We start from the raw sequence: 26557 nt of genomic DNA, 5'->3' as shown, positions 1-26557 counted from the left end.
TAAATTAAATCCACTAAAGGACACAAGATGTTTAGCAAACAGGCACCATCTGCTATATAAGCAGAGGGCCCTTTATTCCTTAGGAGCTGCTGAAACCATCCCTGAATTACAGTGAAACTGTACAACCAATGTATTCAGTGAATCTGAGTGTTACAGAAAAAAAGCAACTCATAATCAGTAAATTTTTTTCTTTTCTTTTCTTTTTTTTTTTTTTTGGTGAGGAACATTGGCCCTGAGCTGACATCCGTGCCAATCTTACTCTGTTTAGTATGTGGGATGCCGCCACAGCATGACTTGATGAGCAGTGTGTAGGTCTGTGCCTGGGATCTGAACCCACAAACGGCAGACCACCAAAGCAGAGCACACGAACTTAACCACTACGCCACCAGGCCAGCCCCAGTAAATTCTTTAAGAGGGCAGATATGTAGATTCATTTTAGCAAGGTTTCCATAAATTATAAAACTGCTTTGAGGGGCCAGCCTGTAGCCTAGTGGTTAAGTTCAGCATGCTCTACTTCGGCAGCCCAGGTTCAGTTCCCAGGCGCAGACATATACTACTCATCAGCAGCCATGCTGTGGCAGTGACCCACAAACAAAATAGAGGAAGACTGGCACAGATGTTAGCTTGGGGAAAATCTTCTTCAGCAAAAAAAATACAAAAAAAACCCTGCTTTGATATTTCAAGATGTGATTTTCCAACTGTTTGTAGAAGCTGCTTCACTGAAATGACACATTCTCCAACAACACTGGATAAATGCATTACTAGAGTATATCCATCAAGGAGAGCAAATTTGAAATAAACCATCTCTTCTGGTTCTAAAAGAAAATTAAACTTTATAACAAAAGAACAAGTCCAAACTAACAAATTCTTCAATTCATCAATAAGATGTGAATACCTTTAAGACCAAAATATTACATTATTAAATGAAACATTTTATTCAAAACGTTTTATTCAAACATTTTATTCAAAAACTATTCATACAAACTATTTTCTATAAAGGAATTCACTGTCAATCACAAATAATTGTGATCATTTACCAGATGTTTCCAAGTTGTTAAGGACTGGGAGGATTATGTGCTTTCAATAAATAGAGCAATATTTTTGATGGTTCTCATTCAACATCTGATTCTTTGGTGGTCCTGGAAGTATTTAGTTGATTAACAAAACCAACTCTTTTTTTTTAAGTAAATGGAAACTAAAGCCTCAAAAAATTTTTTAAAGAAACAATGAATTCCACACTGAAGTGCAGAAAGCCCAGCTCAAGTCACTGAGCCAGAAAGGAACTTGAGATCAGCTGTTCCACCCACCACTCGAGATTTTAAAAAAGCAAATATCTAAATACCCAGGACAGGCATTGTCTATTTCCTACTTAAAAATCACAAAAAACAAAGACTCCTCTTTTACTTTCATTATAGACCCCTCTCTTTTTACATCGTCTCCCCATCCCCAAAATAAAACAAAGCAACAAAAAGCCAGCCCCTGCCCCCAATTTGCGTACGTGGCCTACTTTGAGGTGTCACTTTCTCCCAATCACCCAAGCCAGATACCTTGAGTTTACCTTCACTTCTTCCTTCCCTCCTCATCTGGTCACTCCCAAATACAGTCAATCCATCCTGTCTAGCCCCCGAGTCTGGCCTTCCTGTTCCAATTACTGCAACTGTAATCCAATTCACCCACAGGCTAACACACCCGCACCTCCCAGCCATGAGTAGTTGTCCTACAGCAGAGTTCTGATCAGTCTCTCTGTTATTCTTAAGCCAGCAAATGGCTTTCCATAGTCCAGTCCCCAACCGAGTGTCCAGACTCACCTGTGCTCTCTCTGCATCCAAATATTTTGCCTCACCTACCAGAACTTTGCTATTCCCAAACACTAAATTCTCTTTCTTTCTTTCCTTCCTTCTTTCTTCACCATTCATTCAGCTAAAATTTCTTGAGCATCCTCCCTAGGGCAGGCACTGTACTGGGTGTAGGGACACATGGGAAGCAAAAACAGGTAGTACTTGTTTTCACAGAGATCATAAAGTATACTCTTGGCTCTTACACACCCTTCAAAAGCTAGTTCAAACATCACTCTGTGTCTTTATCACCCTGGGCAGTAATAATCTCTTCCTTTCTTGGATTCCTAACATCTACATGTGCAGCTTTTGTCACATATTGTCCTGCACTGTATTTGTTTTCACTTCCTTCTTTACGTATTTGTGTATCCCCATAGCACTAGCACAGTGCTGTGCACCAAAATCTACCCCGTCTAAACGGTAGTTTCTTCGGTAGCGATTTTCAACCACTTACAAGTTTTAAGTTATGCTTTTTTCACTTCCCATAAAAATATGTCAAGTCTTTGTTCTTTTTCTTTTTTTTTTTTTAAGCACAAAGGTGTATTGAGCTGTGGCTAAGTAGAAGTCACTTACTTTTGGCTTTGGAATGTGTTTATGAACTTACAAAATGAGAATATCTGATGTCTTAGGAATCTACTTCAAACAAAATAATGAAGTCGCCCTGTGGTGACTTGGCTTGGAAAGAACTTGGACAGCAGACAGCTCCCAACTGGACTCTCCTACAGCCCATTCGGATCCCTCTCACCGGCTGCCTGATTGAGACGAGCCCTGTTAATTTTACCTGAGTCCTTAGCACCTCAGTTAAATTTTGGATTTTCATCAAGCTTATCACAAGCAAACTGAAAGCAGTGAATAACAGGTTGCCTTTTTGAAGATCAGAGACCAACTACCCACTATGAATGCCTAAGAGAGAAAAACATTACGGATTTAATAAATCACTATCTAGAAAGCAAAATTTGACTCTAGTGGGTCAGAGAATTAAGACTTGACTGGTGACTGTACCCCGATATGTCTGTTTCCTCATCACGTATCCTACAGAGGACTGCTGGCCATACACGCAGGTATGCAATACACAAGCACACGCCTAAAACTCGTGTTCAAAACAGAGGATAAAAAAAAGTGGCTCTGAACAATACTGGGTTATTTTTGCAAGGTTAGTTTGGAAGCAAGGAGAAATGGGGAAGAAAGTATAAACCTACCATCTTTTAAAAGCTAAAGAGTTTTCTGAGTTTTTAGGAGAATTCTATGCAGAAATCATTACATCTTAAGTTATACCAGTTAAGCAGCAAGAGTATTTGACCAAACAGCCTGCAAAAGCCGTTTTTATAGGCTTACAAAAACTGGGCTTCCTTTGTTTTCATCCATCCTATTAATATATAATGATAATTAATTAACTTTTTTTTTTGGCCATCTGAAAGGAACAAAAGCAAAATTACACCCACAAAAGTGGAATTGTGAAAAAAAACATTCCCAGATACGGCCTGAACATAAAGTTTGTGCACACACTGTCAGGGGCACATTTCTTGCAAAAACCATCACCACCCAAGTTAGAGGGGCCAAGCACACCAGGGAGGGGCAATGCTGTTCTGCACCCTCCTCACCAGCCTCAGACTCAGGACAACTGGGAACCTGCTGGAAGCAGAAGAGCTTAGACTCTAGGCTCGACTGCCTGTGGCTTGAATCTCGGCTCAGCAACTTACTAGCTCAGTGACCTTAGGCTCTACTTACCCTCTCTGGGCCTCAGTTTCCTCATCTATAAAGTGGCCATAATAATAGAACCTAACTCCTTGGGTTGTTCTGAAGATCGAGTTAATGTGTGTAAAGTACATAGAACTCTCTGGCACAGGACTATAAAGGTTAGCTGTTGTTATGATTTTATTTCTATTCTCATAGTGAAATTTGTCTCTGAATTCAACTAAATCTCCTCTTCTGTCCACATCGTAGCAACTCATAATGAGAGCCGAGGTATCAAATGATGGCCCTCAGGCTCCATAAATCATATCTACATGTATATGTGTGCAGGTGCCTAAATGGCATTCCCCTTTCCATTAAATTAACCTACTTGCTACATATTAAATTTGAAATGAAAATTGAAAAACCAAAAGTGTTTCTTCTCACCTCTATCTAACCTAAATACTTCATTCCCACAAACATTTCCTGGCAAAAAAAAGCTTTTCTCTATTTCTCTCAAAGATGCCCTAGGTTCACACTTTGACTCGAACCTATGCTACCGACTACATAAAAGAAATCATTCTTCTAAAATTATTTACCCAAAAGTTCCTGGTTGCATTACTATCAGGCTGCTTTACCAAAGTTTAAATGAAAACTGAACACTTTAAATTACTTAAATCTTCAGTTTAGTTAATTAGTCCTCATTATAGGCTGCTCATTCTTCCATGCTAAAACATTTGGTGAAATTCTTTGAGTCACTTCAGAAACTGCTTAATATTCAGTCCCCAGAGTATGTCCATGAAGAGTTCTCGCCTGCATATTCAATATCTTCCTTTTGCAAACATAAGAGAAGAAATGAAAACAGACAAGGCTGAAAAGGAAGACCCTCTACACTACTCTTCACAGCAAACTGGCGTTCTATGCATTAACATCCAACCCTACACCCATCAACACCATTAGGAGGGGCACATAAAGCTTATAACAATTAACATATTTCATTTTGCTAAGTTTTTTTTTTTTTTTTTTTTTTGGCTGAGGAAGATTGGCCCTGAGCTAACATCTGCTGCCAATCTTCCTTTATTTTTTCATATGTGAGTCACTGCCACACTATGGCTGCCAACGAACGGTGTAGATCCACACCCAGGAACCAAACCAGGGCCACCACAGCAGAGCACACCAAACTTAACCATTAGGCCACAGGGCCAGATCTGATTTTGCTAACTTTTGAACCAAAAAAATTTGAGCCAAGTTATAAAAGTAAGCCTCTATTTGGATTACAGGGCCCAATTCCAAAACCAAAGAATTAGCTTTTCTGGAGAGTTGTGCATTATTTGTAGCTTAATCAAATAGACATAAATCTCTGAAAGGCTCCCTTTTTATGGGGCTATTTTTGTCCACAAGTGTGATAGGCTATACTCTGATTTTAATTCTGATCTGGGAAATCATAACCCAAGGACAAATGTATGCTTTCTAATCAACCCCATTTCACCAAAACTGTTCAGGCCTTTATACTGAGATAAGTTCTGTTTAAAAATCAAGCAGAAAATTCAGACTTTCATTTCTAATAGCCTGACCTCATGAGGCCACTGAAATTTTCTCCACCAGCTTCTCAGAAGGTTGCCATTTTAATCATGGAGCACTATCATCCTTTTAGAACTAAATAAACATCTGCACAAAACACAGCTGTGTCCAGGGAACCCACAGTCTAATATTTAAAGTCTACTTCCTGATTCAAAAATAATAGATGCATTTCCAAGGTGACAATTTAGCCAGAAAGGCAACATTTCACTTATACATTCAGCAAATAAGTACACAGGTACACAGCTGTACAAGGCCCTGTGTGATAATGGACATAAATATACTTCTTTCCTTAGAGACATGTACACTCTGATAGGACAGTCAAGATTTTTCTCACCACAAGCATCCTCCACAGATAGAACCCAGGTTACTACACATCCTTCTAGGGGCCTTGCAGTCTCTCTTATTCTATACTTCCAAGAAGTGGAGCTGACAAGACAAGATGGCTTCCACAGCTCCTAGCCCTCTCCCCTTTCTTCCCTCTCCTGCAGCGTCTGTGCACCAAAGTCTCTGGCTGCTTATTTCCACCACTTTCCCTTGCTCCTCTCATCCTGGCCCTGCCTGTGAAATACAGACCTTGATATCTTCTCTTTCTCTCCAGAAATCAGACCATTCTCACAGCTTTACCTTCTCTTTGGGGAAAATTCACACATTTAAGAACTTCGAATTTATGTGAGATCCAGCACTGATGTGGATATCCCTTAACTCCTTAAATTCAACCTGTGCAAAATGGAATGCCTGATCTCCCCACTAAAGCCAGGTCTTCTGTCTTAAGGACTTCGACGACTTCTTTTCCTCAGCACCCCGCCAACCCACCCACCTGATCTGTTGCCAAGTGACATGATACACATCCCTTCTTCCCATCACTATTGCTACCAATCCTAATCGAGGCACTTGAATATTCCAGAATTTTTCCAAGTGGGTTCCTACATCCTCTCTAACCCACCTTCAGTGATGCTATCACATTAACTTTTTGAGAGAAGATATATGTACTCAAGAACCAGAAGGCTTGGTTTCAAATTCCAGCTCTGCTAATTCTTCCTTCTGTGACCTTGGGTGAGTTACTTAACCTCTCTGTACCTTACTCTCATCATTTGCACAATAATGATGATAATAGTATCTGCCTCATAGAATTGTCATGAAATGAAATAAATTAATAATTGTGGAGCACCTAGAACAGGGTCTGGCATGCATTTAAATTCTCAATAAATGTTTGCCATTATTTGCAATTAGCACAAACCCAGTCATACCATGGCCTGCCCCAAACCCTCAAGGGAGTCCTACTTCGTACCAAGGAAACTGTGGTTCCTCACCCTGGCATTCCCTCTGCCCCCAACTGACCTCTTAGCTTCATATTCCACATCCCCATGTGACTTGTATGCACATCAGGCAAAGTGGAGGATGTACTGTTCCCTGAACACACTCCAGAGCCTCCCTCCTCATCCATGCTGTTCTCGCTTCGGGGATCTCACATCTCCGCCTGTCCTCCTTCAAGCCAATCCTAACTCTTCCGTGACGCCTTCTCTGACCCCCTCAACCAGATGTGCTCCCATCCACCTGTGAATTCCTCCTAGCACAGGGGTTACGTTTCTCTCACTGCAGTTATCTTTTCTATACCTCTCACGGCAGCCCTGTCATTCTCCCTACAGGTTTGGAGCTCTCTGAAGGTAATACATGCGTTCATCATCATTGTATTCTCTACATCATCTAGCCACGTGTAATCTGTTGGGGTAACAAGAAAGATGGATTTGTGGGTGATCAGAAGCACAGCCACTCCTGTAGCACAATAGTTGGGCAAGTCCAAAGGCAAAGAAGTACACACTCTCCCCGGACTGAAGTCCTCATCATAGTTTCAAATGACATCAAAACTCACAATATAAATTGGGTGGTCTCTCCAGCAAGAAACACAGTAGTATAAATATAAGAGGAATGTGATTTGTAGCCCTATTCTTAAATACCAACATTAAAATCACACCAAAAATGTCCCTCACCTACCAACACTAGAATCAAAAAACCAAGGAGCCCTGTGCTTAGTTGGCTAAATGTAATTTTCTGCTAGATCTACCATCTAGCAATCCCAAGACGAGCAACTCAGACCTCATTGACTGGAGCTTGTTCAATGACACATTAACCACCTCTGGTACGTTAGTCACTACAGAATTGAACAGAATGGCATATGCACAGTCCCTACCCTCAGACTCACGAGAGGTTCCCAAACCCTAAACTCACAAACAGAAAGCCACAACAACGCACATTCCCAACAATAGAGTGAATACTCAATAAACACTGCAGGCAGTGACATCATCCAGGTACAAGGGTCAGAGAGCGGGAGCATTACCCCATTCTGTCTGGGAGCAGAGCTGTAATCTGACACCACAGATTTAGACCTCTTTGCTGCAGCAACTCTGGGTATTCATGAGCAGCAGCAAAGGGCTCTTTCATTCCCACTTTCACTCCAGCCATTCAAGAAGCATCCTGCTCCCAGCACCACTAAGAGAAATGTCCCAAAGACATCAGTTTCAAGAATCCTTATGAGCAAGTGACAATTAAAGACTGTTTTCCCTCAAATAAAAGATACGTTCTTGAAGGTCAAGACTATTCTCACTATTTGAATGCCTGGTGGTACCCACAAATTCATAGGCATAACTGCCAAGATCCCTTTTAACAGGACAAGTCCTAGGAAGCTTACTAGCGTGACTATGGTTCATGTAACGATGTTCATTTAATTGCATGTTTGGTTAAAACAACAAGAAAGTAAAATTAAATGTTTAAGTTAGACTATATTAGACTAGTCTGAAACACCAGCTCTTTTAATAAAAAGACATAATCGAGTCAGTTCCTCCTTTTTATTCCTTATTATCTCTTGCTTTTACTGAATAGAGATTTATCTCTCTTTACTTACATTTTTACTATACTTAAAGAGTTAGGGTATCTTTTTCCTGTAAATTAACGGTCTTTCACAGAAAACAGTTCCCTACACTTATCTCCCACTCTCAAATCCTAATCCCACAGAAGCAAAGTAACCAAAGAAAGTAACTCAGCACTCCTCGACCAGCTCTTCACAGGCAAAGAAAATAATACTGTCAAGGAGGGGGCACCCAAATAAAGTCACTCAATCAATAACGTGTCATACAGGTGAAATCTTACTCATAGATATGACTTGGATACTGTTCCCTGCAGCTAATGTGTCCCACTTCCCGAAAATGAGCTGCACAAACAAAAACCTCCTGGGAGACACCAGAAGCCTTGTGACCCGGAGAGCTGAAGCACCTGTAAGACACACAGCGCCCTGTGCTCCGCGGCTGCTCCATAAATACTCGGTCACTGATTCACAGGCCCATGACGGAGTCCACGAGCACAGAGTGCGTGTCCCCCTGGGCCTCCCCTGGGGAGTGGGAGGAATCGACAGCCGCAGTTGCTGTGGCGGCAGGAAGAACTAATACAGACAAATGTCTAAAAGGACTGAAGTGCTGACAGGTTCCAACTACACCAACTTTCCCTGCACCTCTCCCCAGGCACCTGAGCCTAAACAAATGATACTGTTACTTGCAACACTGGGGGAAAGAGAATAAAACTGCCATAAAGGTGCACAGTGTCTGCTCACCAAAGAGCCAACTAGCTAAATGGTTGAGAAAAAACAAAATAGAAACTTACTTTTCATAGACCAGCTCCTCATCGATGGAGAAATAGTGGGTATTTACTGTGCTTTTTGGTCTATTCCTTAAAGTAGCAAAATATAACCGATCTGAAAGACAAGTTTAAAAGACGAGAGAAAACATATGAGAAGCAGGGAAGCTGGAGGTGGCGGGCGGTGATAATACACGAAGGATCAAAATAACTGCTACCCATTATTTAAAGACCCCATGAACACGCAGAATTCTTGCAGAAACCTGACCTCTCCCAGAAAGCGGCGGAGACCCAGGAGCACAACAATTAGAAAAGCAAGAACATCTGACTGAGGGACTCAGCGAGGGCCAGAGCTCCCATACGTCCCTTGGTTCAGGCCAACGGGGACAGATAGAAGCCGGGGGTGCCCGTGGAACTGGAGATGCAAGTTTGGTTCAGAAATCTCCAGATCTCAGCAGCCGCGGAAGGGGAAGAGAGAGGCGCGCCTCTCCCCTGCAGCTCAGGCGACTTCAAGAAGAGGAAGGGAGGAGAGACGGGGGGGGAGGGTCCTGAAAATAGAGGCCAGCAATAGTAGGATAAAGGCGATCTAAAGGATCACCCGGAGCAGGATCCCCACGAACTGCGTGCAGGAGCCCGGCGGAAGCCGGCGCTGTCCCATTACCGAGCGGAGAGGCCATCTGAGGGAGCTGCAGAAGGAACGAGGGACGCAAGAAAGACAGAGAAGCCGGAAGCAGGGGGTCCTCGGGGAGAGGATAGTGCCGAGAGGGGACGAGAGCGCGCGCAGCGGCTGCAGGACACTGGGGGCCCAAGGAGAAGCCGGGGGCAGTGGTTGGGATGTAGGGGCGAGAAGTGAAGAGTTGGGGGCGAGGGAGGGTTGGAGGATGCGGGGCGGCTGCTTCTCACCTTTCATGAACTCGCAAGCCCCGATTAGTTCCCCTGACTCCGCTGCCATCTTAAGCGAGATACGCACGGGGGAGGGCTGGGTCGGGGCCAGTTGAGGTCACCCGCCCCGGGGGGCTTCCCCACTGCCCAGGAGCCGGGAAGCTTGCAGACCCGAACACCGAGCCGGCCCGAGAGAGGCAGCAGGCGCCGAAGGCGGCGGCGGCTGGGGGGTCAGCGCGCCAGGCGCCCCGGGGACATTCCGTGGGGAACCCGAGCCCGCTCCGCGCGGGGCGCACACGCCCCGGGTTGTGGCCGCTCCGATTCGGACCGGGCTGCTGCTGCTGCTCCGCCGCCGCTGCCGCGCCTGGGAAACGCAGACCAGCTCTCACGGCCGGGCAAAGTCTTCCCCCGGCTCCCAAAGTGATCATGGAGGAGGAGACGTCTGGCACCGATCGCGCCCGTGGCTACTCGTGCAGCAGCGGGCAGGACCCCGGTGCCCGCGGGCTGGCAGCAGCTGCTCTGGCTCCTCCTTCGCCACCTCCTTTCAGCAGCAACTCTTCCTCCTCCTCCTCCCCCTAGGTCCGCCCCCAGACCTTCCTCCCCGCCCTCCCTCGGCCCCCTCCACTTTCACGGCTCCGCGGCCATCCCTTAAAGGGACAGCCCCGCTCCTTTCTCCGTGTCCGCCCCGCGCCCCAGTTACGAGGCGCCCTGCGGGTCACTAGGAGCCGGTTGCTAAGGCTTTGTTGTCGTCCACCAATTGCTATACAGGAAACGGGGCCGTCGGCCCAGAGGAGCCAGGCGGGGCGCCCGGACCAGAAACTTATGAATGAAGCGGTGGAGTTGGGAGTGGATGTCCGGGAGGGCGAAGTTGCAGCTTCACAGGCAAGGATGCGCCGACGCCCCTTTCCTGCACCCACTAAGTCTTCTCCCACTCCAAATTTTTCTTCTCTGTCTCATTCTTTTTCTCTCTCGCCCCACTCACCCACGTTCTTCTCAACTCTTACATGTAAGCGCGCACATGTAACACACAATTAAAGACCTCAGATCTCCGTGTCCTGCCTTACCTATAGCTAATCTTTCAACCAACCCCCATCCCCACCACTGATGGATCTCCTTCTCTATAAAAAATAAATTTAAAAAAGAAGCACTACCTCCTAGCTCAGAAGAACACGTACTGGTTTCCTCTACACATTCTAGACTCTGGTATAATTTGTGCTTTGTTCTTACGGAGGAAAACGTTCCCATCCGGTTCCCCACGTCCTTTCATGTGGGCCGCCACTGTGGGCTCAAAATCATCACAAATGCCTAGCCTTTATATTGCTCTGGTCCAGGAGGGGGGCGGGGCAGGGGAACAAGGCCAGCGGGGGCGGGGGGAACGGAGGAGAGCGGGACTCTAGTCCACGGGGGAGGTTAACACAAAAGAATTGCTTTACGTAGAGTTGGCTGAAGCGCTGCAGGGAGTGGTTCCTCTCAAAGAAGCCCTTGAGGGGTTTCTGTGAGGCTCCTCATACGGCCTGAACAACTACAACGCCGAGTGTCCTTTACGGACGTGCCTAATTAGAAGGCAGTCCCTTCGATATGAAAATGGCGCTACAGACCCATCATCAGAGGAGCATGCGCTCTGAGTGGTTTCCCCGCAAACGGGGCTTTACGCCGGCCGTGGGATTCGCAGTCGGTTGTTTACTTCTTGGGAGAGAGGGGGCGCGCAAGTGAGGAGCCGACTGACTGAGTTCGGAGCAGCGCTTTGAGGCCAGCGAGGAAAGCTCAACTCATTGGTCTTAGCCCGTTATTCAACTTTGCTGGCTAAACAGTCACAAAATGATAAACGAATGTTACTTAGATATTCGGAAAAAATATTCACAACATCTCGGTGATTTTAATCGGATATGTTCTTGTAAGATAGTAAAAAGAAAAACCTATCCGAACATCCAAATCTTCAAACTCTCAGGCTAGAACCATATAAATATGAAGCTGGAAGAACCACTAAAGAGGACCTTCTACCGCCCCTAATCTTCACGTGAGGAAAAAATATCTCAAAAGAGTTTTTAAAACTGTAAAAAGTCCTGAAAAGATGAGTTGTAATGAGTGCGCCACTCTTTTGAGATGCATTCATGGTTTACGGGCCGCCACAGGGAAGAACCTCTCAAACATGTTGTGCATATTCACACAATGAGTTGAATTTTGCCTATTTGTTCCCTCAAATCTTGGTGTCAACAATCATGTTGTCCAATTCAAATTATTTTACTGAAAAATTCTAATTGAAATTTTATATGTGAAAGATATGGAAAAGCAAAGTATATAAATATACTCAATGAGGTCTCAGTAAACGTATCTACTTTGTTGAAAAGGCTAAATTAATTCAAAAATGGCGACCTATTTCCAAATTTATGATTTCAAATTCATGTAGTCACTTAAGAAATTTCCCAACAATTTTTCATCCAAGTGTTGTATTAGAAAAAGATGTCCAAGTTCTCATTCAATGTGTAAACTTTTAGTTTCACAAAGTACAGTCTTAGAACTCTAAATCTACACTTTCAGAGAAGGCAGATTTAATTGAATACCCTCTCGTTATTTTCTAAAATGAATTTACAAAAACGTTTTCTTTCATATAATTCTCCAGCTTAGAAATTTTCGTCATGAGGAGTGAATCATGAGTTGAACAAACAGAAGTCCTTAAAATTAAGAACTGAAAATGCAAAAGTTTATCTTTCCTTAGCATATAACAATATGAAATTTTTGGAGTCAACAAGACTCTAAGTAATTTTTTTATTGTTTCATGAAAGGAAAATAAGTGATTGTCAGTATAATCAAATTTCTCTAAACCAAAATCCATACCATCTAAATGGTATAGAAAATTCTATAAGAAAAATGGTGAACACGATAGTACGCACACAGCACACACATGTCAAGGTTCTAATGAGATCATAAAACACTATTCTCTCAATTGTCATACAGTCAAAGTTCCTATTGGTTGTAGTTTCATAATAAAGGCATGATTTCACAGTCTCTGGAGGAACATAATGGAAGAAACTTCTTGCCAATCACCCAAATTAGTATAAATGTTAGGAATTTACTTTTATTTTAAATAACAATAAAGAAAGGTGTTTCAAGCATTAAGGAAATACTAAGAGAATTAAGATATCACTCAACTGCAGAAAAGGAAGGTAATGTTATACATAGAAATTTAGCAGTTAAGTCTAGAAGTGTCTCAAGCTTAAAAACGACAACATTTGGTCTCACTCTGCAAACATTACTTGAATTCTGCCTGGGACACCCAGAAAGACAGTCTGCAGCCCTTGCCTGTGCACCTGCACAGCTACAAACTCACTGCTGGAGGCAGCTTCAACATACGGCTCCACCCTCTGGTTCTCATTCTGCCCCCTCAAGCTGCACTGAACGCCCTTAGGCACCCTTGCACACAACAACTCTTCAAAAATGCAAAGGCAGCTCCCTTGGACCGCTTCTTCTCTTTTCCCCAGATTAAAAGCTCTCTTTTCTTTAAGCTCTTCTTGAATTACATGGCTTCACGCCTCCTTGCTGTCCAGTCCTCTCCTCTCCAGTTTGTCTGTGTCCCTCATAAAGTGTCTCAGAACTGAACGCAGGCCAGTGGCAACCTGGTGTGTCCAGTTCTGAGATCAGAAAAAAAGCATTAGTGGGAGAATCAGATGGGAACAAAAGCAACGAAAAACATAAAAGAACTAACTTGTCATTTAGCTTCAAGAGAAAAGGAAAATATTCTCTCTTGTTGGAAGAGGGCAAAGAAAAAGTCACCTATGATTGCCAAAGGCCTGACAGCTGTGATATTTACATATTCTATTCTTTTAAATTATCATTTCTCATTAGAACAGGCTCTTTCAGTTGCTTGTTCAGTCACGATGATGTTATTTAAGAAAGTAAAAGAAAATATAGAATACGTACTTTAAATTCTTTCTAAAACTTAATTTTCAGTTTAACTGTGAAACAAGAAGTAGAAACCTGCACTGCTGAATGATATGAAATTCAAAGTAATTTGAATTGTTTAAATATTTTGATAATTAACTTCTTGACTGATGCCGAAAATAATTTACAGCAGCTTTTAGTGAAATGTAGATACCAAAAAGAAGTTATTACAGTACAACCACAACACCAAAAGTACCTAGACCATGTGGCTTATGAAATAGCTGCCTGCAGACGCTAAGATCTTGGCCTAACCCAGCCATATTCTGCATCACACTAATCACCAATGCCTGTTTAAGAATTGCAAAACAAAATCAAAGATAGTAAGAACCAGAAGGGACCTGAGAGATCAGCTAGTTCCAGTTTTCAAACAGACTCCATGGAGCACAAGGTGACAGAGGCCTCACCTGGGGATGGGGGTGGACAGTGATGGGTGAGCAGGCAGGGATCCTACAAAATATTTCACTAGTAAAAGATTACGGGGCAAAATAGAAGAAAGAAAAGGGAAGAAGAAACTGAGGTGTATAGTGGGTAAATGTTTTCCAAAGTGACAAACGTGATTGGTGGTAAAAATAAGCCCAGTATTCATTATTTTCTCTAATACCAACTATTGTTAGCTTATCTTACATTGTTCAGCTCATAGGTTCTTAAGCTTTTGAGATGATAAAATATCAAGCAATAATAGTGTATATGTATAATATCTTAACTAATTTCTTCAAAATTTTAGGGAAAATATCGAAAGAATTTAAACAATGAAAAAATACAAGATGTTGTGTTATCTGCCATTACTATTGTTGACATGTGGCCTCTACAAAAATTTGAATTATTTTCCCACCCTTGTGAATTATTAATTGCATACCAGCATTCTACAGAACATAATTTAAGAAATACTGGTTTTGTGAGCAGTAAATAAAACAATTCACTTCAATAATCATCTCATCCTTGACTAATGCAGCCAGTAAAGAAAGATGAAGTTTTAGAAATTAAATGGCCAGGTCAATATACTTAATAATGCTCAATTTATTGGCCAGTTTGCTATATTTTTCAAATAGGCTAACATCTCAATGCAGTTTTTAAATTTAAAGAATTTATCCATGTATATTTATTTGTCATTCCTACTCTTTTTGGAGAAAAAATAAAGAAGGGAACATTTTTTTCTCCAAAAATATATAAAATAATATTCCTCACCCCATCACCACTACCTCAATTACTAACACTCTCATCACCATCACCCTGCTGAGAAAGATCAAGTGAAGTTTATGTTTTAATCTCATGTTTCTAATATTCGCTCCCATATGCCTGTTTAATACATGTCCCTACTATACTCTGTACATTTTTCTATCAGGAAAATAATGATAGTTAGTAGTTAAGTTTTATTGAAAACCAAGCACAGCAATTTATCTCAGTTCTCACATCAGTTTCCTATGAGGTAGATACTATTATTATTCCCATTTTACAGATGAATAAACTACCACAAAACAGATGCTCAACAAATATTTGGAGAATGAATAAGTAAATGAGTAATGAACATGTTGGGAGATGAACTTATGTGCATCACTTGGATAATAAATCAGTTCCTTTATAGCTTAAAGCAGTGGAAATAATACTGAATTTACAAACAGAAACCCGGGTTTCAGGCATTACACTATCACCAACTGTATATGCATTATCTTAGACTGTTTCCTCTGGCATTAAATAAGGATTATAATAATTTCTAATTCCCAGGAATAATAGTAGAATTAAACAAGTGCCATGCTGTAATGCCATAGTATACGTATATTTGTTATTAATGTTAAAGCCTATATTAAATACTAAATTATTTCCAAAATCCGATGTTCACAAGCCTCAAATTATTATATTTATTTGAATCTAGGTATTGTTACTTCGTTTACTCCTAGCTAACAACATAAGCAAAATATACACTCACAGAGAAGCTCTTTTTATCAACTGAAGACAACTCCACAGGGTACAGGTTACTGTCGTCTTTCATTTCTGATTGCCTGTGGCCGTGGTGCTGTCTCTAGGGTGTGACTGGGGATGACCCCATTCAGGCAACCTCAGTGGATTCCTAAATTCCCCTGCTGTGGCTCACGTTCTTTCAATCGTTCTGTTTCAGAAGCCTGGGACGCAAATGTTGTTCCCCGCGGTTCCCGTGGTGACCCTTGATGTCCCTTTAGAACTCTAGGTTTTCTGGTGCCTGATCCTGTGCTGAAACTCCAGGAAAAAATGATATTTTCAATAAACTAATGAGAGACCTTTGGTTTCCATTTTTCCAATCACAAATACTACGCAATTATTGAACAGATTCCTGATGGTTCTTCTTGCTGCTGTTGTTATTAACGCCTATAATTGTACTGATTCCCATGGGAAAAAACACACTTTATATCTTCCATGTGCCAAGCCTTCCTGCATGAGGAGTTTGTTATTCTTCAGATTATTTCTAAAGTACAATTTGGATTTGTTAATGTAAGATAATAGTGACATGAATAATCTAACAGCCACACAAACAAGAGTAATTTCCATTTATTTCTCTTCATAACTGTGTTTTCTTTCCTGTAACATCAAACATACGTTTTTATATTTATGCCATTCATTTATTCAGCAAATATTTACTGTCTACTGTTTGCCTGGCGCTGTGCTAGGTGCTAGGATTGCAATCAAGAACAAGGCAGATTTCCTGTTCTTAAGGAATTTACATTCTAGAAAGGGATATAGATAAGCAAGCCGGCTCCATAAGCACGATACATGATAGGTTGGAGTAAGTTCAGAGCACTAGGCAGCTTTTGTGAAGAGCATCAGTGCTGAGAAGCAAGGAAAGAGTTCCCTGCAGAATCCTAGACTTGAAAGTTGAAGAGGAATTAGCCCGGTGGAGGTTGCCAGATTACAGAAGGAGCAAGGTGGCAGGGGAGGTGGGAAGGAGGAAGACACAAGGAAAGAGTCCCAAGTTGAGGGAACAGTATGTACATAGGCTGGGAAGCAATAGAGAGAAAGGTTAGTTCAGGGATCTGAAGTAATTCCATTTGGATTCAGCATAGAGTATGAAGTGGGAGGAGAGGGGACAGGATCTTGGTAACAAAGGCTAAAAATTTGGACTTTATCCAGATGGCAATGGGGCACCAAAATGAAATATATTAAACAGGCAAAGCCTAGTCAGGTGTGGATTTAAAATTGCCAGAAATAGTCTGCAAAGTAGTTAAACTAATTGTAAATAGATTGGAGCTTACTCCGTTAATCTCCATAGAAGCAGAATTATAGCAAGAAGATAGACTAAGGCCCACTTAATTGGATCTTTCATTCTTTTTCCTCTCACTATTAAAAATACAAAGTAGAACTTGCTCCTTTTTTCTTCAGCAGAACATAATTAAGTGATTACAGAAATTTAATTTGCATATATTGGAGATAAATGTTGATGAGACAATGTATATTTCCTCTAAATTCTTAGTAAAATGACCCTAAGGAAATATAAAAAACAGAATATAAAAGAATTACACTTTATTAAAATATTTTAATTAACTAACAAAAGTTAATTTGGGATGTGTGAGAAGTTGACTTTAAAAATAACTTTTAGAAATAGTAAATTAACATGAACAATTTGATTACTTGATTTTGTAGAGGCCAAGTTGACTGTGCCTAAAGATTAAAAACAAAAGCAGAGAGGCTATACTGCATGACATGTACCCTGGAGCCCCCAAGGGACAGCCAGTCCCAGTCTTGCCCATCTCCTCCCGAAGAAAACATTCACAAGCGTACAGACATAATTCTTATCTACACACACTATCTGTCTGTGTATCGTGGTGCCTTTCTTGGTGCTCTTGGGTGCTTTACCTAGTCAATTTTTCCCAATAGACTTGACCTCATTACTGCCATTTACAGCATTCCTCCAAAAGTGATTTTAGTTCTTGGAGTATCATTAACCTAAGCATTACCAATTTTCCCACTGGAAAGAAAAAAAAATTACAAGAAGACCACTGACTTACTGAGCTGACTCAACCCTTTCCAAACACTTCGTTCCTCGCCAGAACTTTTTTTTTCTTTTTGCGGTAACATTGGTTTATGACATTATATAAATTTCAGGTGTACATCGTTACATTTCAATTTCTGTGTAGATTGCATCACGTTCACCACCCAAAGACTAATTATAATCCATCACTATACACATGTGCCTAATCACCCCTTTCACCACCCTCCCTCCCTCCTTCCCCTCTAATAAGCACCAACCCAATCTCTGTCTCTACCTGTGTGTTTGTCATTTTTGTCTTCTACTTATGAGTGAGATCCTACAGTATTTTACTTTCTCCCTCCGACTTATTTCACTTAGCATAATACCCTATAGGTCCATCCATGTTGTCACAAATAGCCAGATTTCATCATTTCTTGTGGCGAAGTAGTATTCCATTGTGTACGTATGCCATATCTTCTTTATCCGTTCACCTGTTGATGAGCACTTAGGTTGCTTCCAAGTCTTGGCTATTGTGAATAATGCTGCAATGAACATAGGGGTGCATGTGTCTTTATGCATTTGTGTTATCCTGTTCTTTGGATAAACACTCAGCAGTGGAATAGCTGGATCATATGGTAGATCTATTCTTAATTTTCTGAGGAATCTCCATACTGTTTTCTATAGTAGCTGCACCAGTTTGCACCCCCATCAGCAGTGTATGAGAGTTCCCTTCTCTCCACATCCCTTCCAACATTTGCTGTTTCCTGTCTTATGTATATAAGATGAGGTGATATCTCATTGTAGTTTTGATTTGCGTTTCCCTGATAGTTAATAATGTTGAAGATCCTTTCGTGTGCCTATTGGCAATCTGTATATCTTCTTTGGAGAAATGTCTGTTCAGATCTTTTGCCCATTTCTTAATTAGGTTGTTAATTTTTTTGTTGTGGAGATGTATGAGTTCCTCATATATTTTGGATATTAACCCCTTATCAGACATATGGTTTGCAAATATCTTCTCCCAATTGTTAGGTTGTCTTTTCTTTTTGCTGATGATTTCCTTCACTGTGCCGAAGCTTTTTAGTTTGATGTAGTCCCATTTGTTTATTTTTTCTATTGTTTCCCTTGCCCGGTCAGACATGGTACTTGAGAATATGCTGCTAAGACTGATGTCAAAAAGCATGCTGTCTGTGTTTTCTTCTAGAAGTTTCATGGTTTCAGGTCTTTTTTTCTTTTTGTTTTAAGACTGGCACCTGAGCTAACATCTGTTGTCAGTCTTCTGTTTCTTTCTCTTCTTCTTCTCCCCAAATCCCCCCCAGTACATAGTTGTCTATTCTAGTTGTAGGTCCTTCTGGTTGTTCTATGTGGGATGGTGCCTCAGCATGGCTTGATGAGCAGTGCTAGGTCTGCGCCCAGGATCTGAACCAGTGAAACCCTGGGCCTCCAAAGCAGAGTGCACTAACTTAACCACTTGGCCACTGGGCCAGCCCCATGATTTCTAGTTTCATATCATTGTGTTCAGAAAAGATGCTTGGTGTTATTTCAGTCTTCTTAAATTTATCGAGATTTGTTTTGTGGCCTAATGTGTGATCTATCCTGGAGAATGTTCCATGTGCATTTGAAAAAAAATGTGTATTCTGCAGTTTTTGGATGGAATATTCTGTATTATCTACTAAGTCCATCTGATCCAATGTGTCATTTAAGGCCAATGTTTCCTTATTGATCTTCTCTTTGGATAATCTATCCATTGGCGTAAGTAGAGGGCTAAAGTCCTCTACTATTATTGCGTTTCTATTTCTCCCTTTATACCTGTTAATAATTGCTTTATTTATTTAGGTGCTCCTGTGTTGGGCACATAGATATTTACAAGTGTTATATCCTCTTGTTGGATTGTTCCCTTTATCATTACGTAGTGCCCTTCTTTGTCTCTTGTTACACTTTTTGTTTTAAACTCTATTTTGTCTAAGTATTGCTACCCCAGCTTTCTTTTCATTGCCATTTGCATGAAGTATCTTTCTCCATCCTTTCACTTTCAGTTTGTGAGTGTCTTGAGGTCTGAACTGTGTCTCTTGTATGCAGCATATATATAGGTCTTGTTTTTTTTTATCCAATTGGCCACCCTATGCCTTTTGATTGGAGCATTTGGTCCATTGACATTTAAAGTAGTTATTGATAAGAATGTACTTGTTGCCATTTTGTTACTTTTTTCTGAGTGTTTTAGTAGTTCTTCTCTGTTCCTTTCTTCTTTTCTTGCTCACTTCCCCTTGTGGTTTGATGACTTTCTTTAGTATCATGTTTGGGTTTCTTTCTCTTAATTATTTGTGTACTTATTATAGGTTTCTGGTTTGTAATTACCATGAGGTTCATATTTAATAACCTACATATATAGCAGTCTATATTAAGTTGATGATCTCTTTAGTTTGACCTCTTGCTAAAAGCTCTACTCTTTTACTCCCCTCCTCCCACATTTTATGTTTTTGATATCATATCTAACCTCTTTGTATGTGTGTGTTTGTATCCATTACCCTGTTATCATGGAAATAGATAATTTTGGTACTTTTGTCTTTTTACCTTCATATTAGCTTCATACATGGTTGATCTGCTACCTTACTGTATATTTGCATTTACCAGTGATTTTATTTTTTTTTTTATAATTTTCTTATTCCTGTTTGTGTTCTTCTCTTTTCCACTTAAATAAGTCCCTTTAGTATTTCTTGTAAGGCTGCTTTCTTGGTGATAAACTCCTTTAGTTTTTGCTTCTCTGGGAAACTCTTTATCTCTCTTTCCATTCTGAATGATAACCTTGCTGGGTAGAGTTTTCTTGGTTGTAGATTTTTTCCTTTCAGCACTATAAATATATAGTGCCACTCCTTTCTAGCCTGTAAGGTTTCTGCTGAGAAGTCACCTGATAGCCTTATGTGGTTTCCTTTCTTGTAACTTGTTGCCTTTCTCTTGCAGCTTTTATGATTCTCTCTTTATCCTTGATTCTTGTCATTTTAATTATAATGTGTTTTGGTGTGGGCCTCTCTGAGTTTATTTTGTTTGGTGCTGTGTTTCTTGTACCTGGATGTCTGTTTCCTTCCTTAGATTAGGAAAGTTTTCAGCTATTATTTCTTCAAGTAGATTCTCTGCCCCTTTGTCTCTCTCTTCTCCTTCTGGGACACCTATAATACAGATGTTAGTGTGCTTGATATTGTCCCAGAGGTCCTTCAGACTGTCCTCATTCTTTTTAATTCTTTTTTCTTTTATCTGTTCAGCTTGGGTGATTTCCTCCAGTCTTTTGTCCAACTCACTGATCTGTTCTTCTGTATCATCTACTCTGCTATTTGAGTCCAGCTAGTGAATTTTTCATTTACAGTATTGTATTCTTCATTTCTGATTGGTTCTTTTTTCCAATTCTTTGTTGAAGTTCTCACTGAGCCCATCTCTTCTTCTCCCAAGATCAGTGAGCATCCTTATGACTATTAGGTTGTACTCTTTGTCAGGTAGATTGTTTATCTCTGTTTCGTTTAGTTCTTTTTCTGGCGTTTTGTCCTATTCCTTTACCTGAAACATATTTTTTTGTCTCCTCATTTTGCCTCTTTCTCTGTGCTTATATCTAGGTATTAGGTAGGTCAGCTATGTCTCCTGATCTTGAAGAAGTGGCCTTATGCAAGAGGTTCCTTATGAGGACCAGCAGTGTTCTTCCTTCTTGTCAGCAGTTCCAAGTGTTCCAGGAGTGTCCCCTGTGTGGGCTACATGTGTCCTTCTGTTGTGGCAGGGTTGCTCCTACTGCAGGTGCCTGGGGAGGCGAGGCTATGCCCCTGGCCAGACCTTTGGATTTCCACCCCAATCCTCTTCCGTCTCCAGACTTCCCAAGCTCACTACATATTACCACCATTCACCTAGTTGCTCAAGCCAACTCCAAGTGTCATCTTAACTTACCCCCACCTCTAATCATTCCAAGTGAATTGCCTTTTCTGCCTTTATAATGTATCCTGAATCCTACTTTCATCTCCATGGTGACATCATCCCTTCCCCTAGACCTCTGCAATAAGCAAGAGTTGCACAAATTTCTCTAGTGTTTTGATCTGTAGGTAGGACCCAAGGACTATTGGCCAAGGAACTCCTCCACTGTTATATCCTTTAAAGGTAGGGGCAGCTATTTTGTCAGTTCTTCCCTTCACAATCCCAAGAAGGTATCCTGGGGAAGGGATATCTAGGTGTCCACTGCCTACAGTTGGTGTGGCATGGGGTCATTGTCAAGTCTACCCCACCCTCCTGCCTTGCCTCATTCTTCTCGAGCTCTGAATGATGGGGCCTTGTAAACCTGACCTAGGATATTTGGTCAGAGCATAGGTTCCTGTGCTTGGTCTTGGAAGAAATTATCTTCCTGTTTGGGGGAAGGAAGGTGGGGTTGAGGCTAGAAACATGACAAGAGCCAGATTGTATATGGCCTCATAGACCATTCAAAAGAATTTGGACCTTTATCCTTCAAGCAATGGGAGTCACAGAGCATTTCTAGAAGGGGAAATCACATAATTATTTGGACAGTTTCTGGTGCAGTGCATAGAAAATGGTGAAAAAGTATTAAGTAGAAGTGAGAATGATGGGGAAGGACATGAATATTAGTACCTAAGGGCTGATATTACAAGATCCAAACCCATCATTATTAGCTGGGATTAGCTTTTTCTCTGAGTGTTTATGGGTGATGTAAGAACTCCAAGGTAGAGAAGAAACTCTACTGTGGGCTCTGAGCTCCATGGAAAAATTTCAGAAAAGGCTCTTACTGTTTGTGACTAAGCATGGACTGTCATTGATGAAAGGAGTTAGTTGATGAGCAGACAAATTAAAAGGCTATACTTCAGCATTTGGGGCACTGATACTTTCTTTGAGTGGAAAGCTGTTTACATAATGAGATGGAGTTTACAAAGAGCAGAGGCTAAGATAGTGTTGTGAAACTCTGAGATATATAGTGATGAAATTGGGTCACAAGATGTTTTTGGATGCTAATTTTGGTTCTGAAATGACCATACAAAGAATTTGAAATATGGAAAGCAATTTTGAACATGATAGAGGACTGTCCAATAAATGATATTAGGATAATTGGTTAGAAATATGGGGGAAATGATTTAAATGCCTCACCCACACTGGAATGAATTTTGCATGAGTGAAAGAGTTAAATATTTTAAAAATCAAATAATCAAACCAGAGAAAATATATTCAGGAAATTTGACAATAATGTTATTATGTTTTCTGTATAAAATGTATACAAATCTATACGAAATGACAACTATCACAAGAATGCAGACAACAATTTACAAAAGAGTAAGTTCAGTCAGTAAACACGTGGTAAAAATCCTCATTAATCAAACAAGTTGGAACAATAGGCCATCTCTGTTTTTGATACTATAAATTACAAAAGAGAGAAGGGTTAAGTATATAATATTATAACTCATCTAATAAATTGACTATCATGCAAAAGTCAAAGTGATGATTAGGAAGATTATGTAAATGCATATCCGTAGAAGATAATTAGTAATAATAGTTATTATTTTTGAATACCTATTTGTTCTAGACTGTATGGCAAGTCTTTCACATACATTATCATTTAACCACAATATTTAATCACACATAATCATTTTCAGATGATGATACTGAGCTCAGAGATGTTCAAATGTGCCCAAAATTGAATAGTTAATGCATCTGGGACTGGAATTCAGGCATGACTGTCCCCAAAGCACATCATCTTAACCATTACACTATTGCCTTCTGTATCAAGTTCTACGTTCAGTTTTTTAAAGGCATTATTAAAAATTGTAGGGGCCGGTGTGGCCGAGTGGTTAAGTTCGCGCGCTCCGCTGCTGCGGCCCAGGGTTCAGATCCCGGGCACGGACATGGCACCGCTCGTCAGGCCACATTGAGGCAGCGTCCCACATCCCACAACTAGAAGGACCTGCAACTAAGATACACAACTATGTACGGGGGGCGGTGGGGGAGATAAAGCAGGAAAAAAAAAAAAAAAAAGGTTGGCAACAGTTGTTAGCCCAGGTGCCAATCCTTAAAAAAAAAAAGTAACACAGCCAGGTCAAGCTCATTATTGTTTCCTCTTTCCTTCACATTGAGTTCTCCTGCCCCCCTCCATAGACTTCTTTTTTCTTTTTACAAATAGACTTTTGGAGGGCTTTCCCTACTAGTTCATCAGATATACCCAAGCCTGTATGAATCTCAGTGGTGGACATGGTTTATGTGCAAATTGGAACCCCTACTACTTGGTAATTCAGGACGGAAATGATGAGGGTAAATGGCAGTGGGCATAAAGAGAAGCCCAAATTCAAGACAGCTTTAGGAAGTGCAAATGACAGGATATGCAAAACAGATGTATATAGAAATTGAGGGGGAAGAAGGGAGCCAAGGATAACTCCCAGAATTGTGACTCTTCACTGGCTGGATGGTGAGGCCATTTTCTATAGTATGTTGATGGGGAATAAAATAAGGTCAGTTTGTGTTGTCTAGAATTTGAAGTATTTGCTGGACAATGAGATGGAAATACATATTAAGTACTGGAATATATAGATCTGAAGCTCAGGAGAGATAGATGGGCTTGACTGACAGGTGGAAAATCTCCAAAGAATAAGCATAGTCTATAAATTGCAGGATAAGCAGACTGAGGTGATAAAGAGCATGACCTCTGGAGACAGACTCTCCAAGGCCAAGCCCTGGCCCCTCAAATGGCCAGTGATGGCAACTTGGGAAAATTAGTAACCTCCCTGTGTCTCAGTTTCCTAGTCTATAAATTGGTAATAATAAGAGTACTTACCTCATAACACCATGGAGACAAAAACATTTTGTTTGTAAAGCGCTTAGAACAGTGCATAGCACACAGTAAATATCATAGATATGTTTTTCAAAAATCTCCAAGGAAGGGGCCGGCCCAGTGGCACAGCAGTTAAGTTTGCACGTTCCGCTTAGGCGGCCTGGGGTTCGCCAGTTCGGATCCCAGGTGCGGACATGGCACCGTTTGGCAAGCCGTGCTGTGGTAGGTGTCCCACATATAAAGTAGAGGAAGATGGGCACAGATGTTAGCTCAGGGCCAGTCTTCCTCAGCAAAAAGAGGAGGATTGGCAGCAGATGTTAGCTCAGAGCTAATTTCCTCAAAAAAAAAAATCACCAGTGAAGAGTGTATGTAACAAGAGTCAAAGAAAACCAGAATTAGCCATGGGGAATATCAACACCTTAAGGTGTATGTAGGTAGAGAAAGAGGTACTCTTGAAAGAGAATGAGAAGAAGCTCCAAGTAGGTGTTCTCTTCTCACAAGACACCACAACTGAGATATTGAGACACAGTGGTGCTAAGAGAATTGGAGCTTAACTCCTGACGTCAGATTCTCTACAACTTTCCTGGGCAGGCTCTCAAATGATTTTAGAAGTACAACATTCTCAGGTTCTATAGGAGTAGAGAGAAGGAAAGTATGTCTTTAGCTACATTAAAAAGGGGGTATCTAGTATCCTTTCTCTACTTATAAAGAAGCCTCACATTTTAAAAATTATTGAGTTTGCTGCACTGGGAAGAATCGCAGACTCTTAAGAGGAGTATAGTTACTCTGACCATAAAATAATTTGTCTACTTCACAGATTCTAGGTTGAATAATTAACGTTCATAAGGTGTTCCAACAGGAAAATCACTTAAAAGCACATTGCTGTCTAATTAATAATTTCCTAGACTTTATATAATTAAAAACCACACATACAAAAGGAACACATCTGACATGAAATCAGACTTTTACTCTCATCCCCACATCAGGCAATTCTCTCAGGGTGCCAATGCTTTCAAAATGTAGGCAACGTACCATTTTAAAAGAATTTAGTTCTTGGTAGTTCTCTACTGTTTCTACTCACAACAATTCAGACACCAAAGTCTAGGAAGGGGCTGAAAGTTCCAACCCTCTAATGACGTGGTTTGTTCCTCTGGTCACCAGCCCCCACCGGAAGGTATCTGGGGGCCCACTAGAGGTCAGCACATTAGCATAAACTCCGATATGACTTGTAGTGAATAACAAAAGATGCTCCTATCACTCAGGAAATCCCAAGGGTTTTAGAAGCTCTGTGTCAGGAACAAAGACCAAATATTTCTTATTACCACAGGAAGAAAAACCTATGGATAATTTGGGGAAGGAAGCTATCTCAATCTCCCCATTTTGTAATGCCTAGGTACATCGCCCAAAACTGTTTTTTAGGAAGGAGATTTTAATTGCAAATATGTGAACTGTAAGCCAAAAGTCACTTTTTGAGTAACATGGGGCCATTTGAGCTGTATCAAGTTCTAGATTATGTCTAAATATGCAGTGTCTTAGCTCAGGTTCCACAAGAAGCAGATTCTGAAACAAGGATTCAAGTACAAGTAATTTATTTGAGAGGTGCAGAGAACACCAACCAGGGAGTGGGGAGGCAACCATTAGAGGGTGTGTCTTCAAGCCCAGCTACCACTGTGGGCAACTGGAGCTTACTCCCTGTGTGCACCAGGTAATGGTGTAAAACCACCTGCCCCTGAGAATCCCCAACTCTCCCAAAGGGCAAAGGAGCTCTGGTTTTTGTCTACCACCTCCCACCAGCTGTTGGTTGAGGGCTGCTCCTGAGGATGTTAATTCTCTGACACTTCTCTTTGGTACATGCTGGATTCAGAGAAATTCCTTAGGCACAGAGATGCAGAGCTTGGCAGATGGAAGTCTTAGAGCCAGGGGAGGTTAGAGTACACAGTGTCAAAGATAACAGATAAACAAAATCAGAAATGACACGTGTCTTTGGATTTGTCCACTTGAGATTGTTTCACTGCTGCTTTTCATGGCAAAACTCCTCAACATTTTCCTGTCCTCCCTGTCTCCAATTCTTACCCTCTCGTTCTCTCCTGAACACATTTCAACCAGGCCTCTGTACCCACCATTCCATCAAAACTGCTCTTGTCAAGCTCACCAGTGACCCACACAATGCTAAATTCAACAGTCAATTCTCAGTCCTCATCTTACTTGACCTATTAGTAAAATGGAACACTGCTGTTTACTTTCTCCTCCTTGAATCTCTTTCTTCACTCGGCTTCCATAACACTATGTCTCCTG

General features: G+C 41.1%; 1 protein-coding gene across 3 annotated transcripts in view; it reads right to left on the bottom strand.

Moving 5' to 3' along the window:
- CDC14A (cell division cycle 14A) overlaps positions 1 to 10163 on the bottom strand; it is a 159254-nt gene extending 149091 nt beyond the window's left edge. For all 3 annotated transcript variants that reach the window (XM_046645730.1, XM_046645728.1, XM_046645727.1), the window contains exons 1-2: positions 9615 to 10163; positions 8739 to 8829 (exon numbers count right to left, since the gene is read on the bottom strand). In XM_046645730.1, the coding sequence (XP_046501686.1) occupies positions 8739 to 8829; positions 9615 to 9663 (140 nt within the window). In that variant the 5' untranslated portion in view covers positions 9664 to 10163. The remainder of the gene's footprint in view (positions 1 to 8738; positions 8830 to 9614) is intronic.
- Between the last annotated feature and the right edge of the window lie 16394 nt (positions 10164 to 26557).

The sequence above is a fragment of the Equus quagga genome, chromosome 18, assembly GCF_021613505.1.
Source record: "Equus quagga isolate Etosha38 chromosome 18, UCLA_HA_Equagga_1.0, whole genome shotgun sequence".
Taxonomy (NCBI): Eukaryota; Metazoa; Chordata; class Mammalia; order Perissodactyla; family Equidae; genus Equus; species Equus quagga.
Note: the sequence above shows the minus strand (reverse complement) of the source record. Positions and strands in the feature narration are given on the sequence as shown.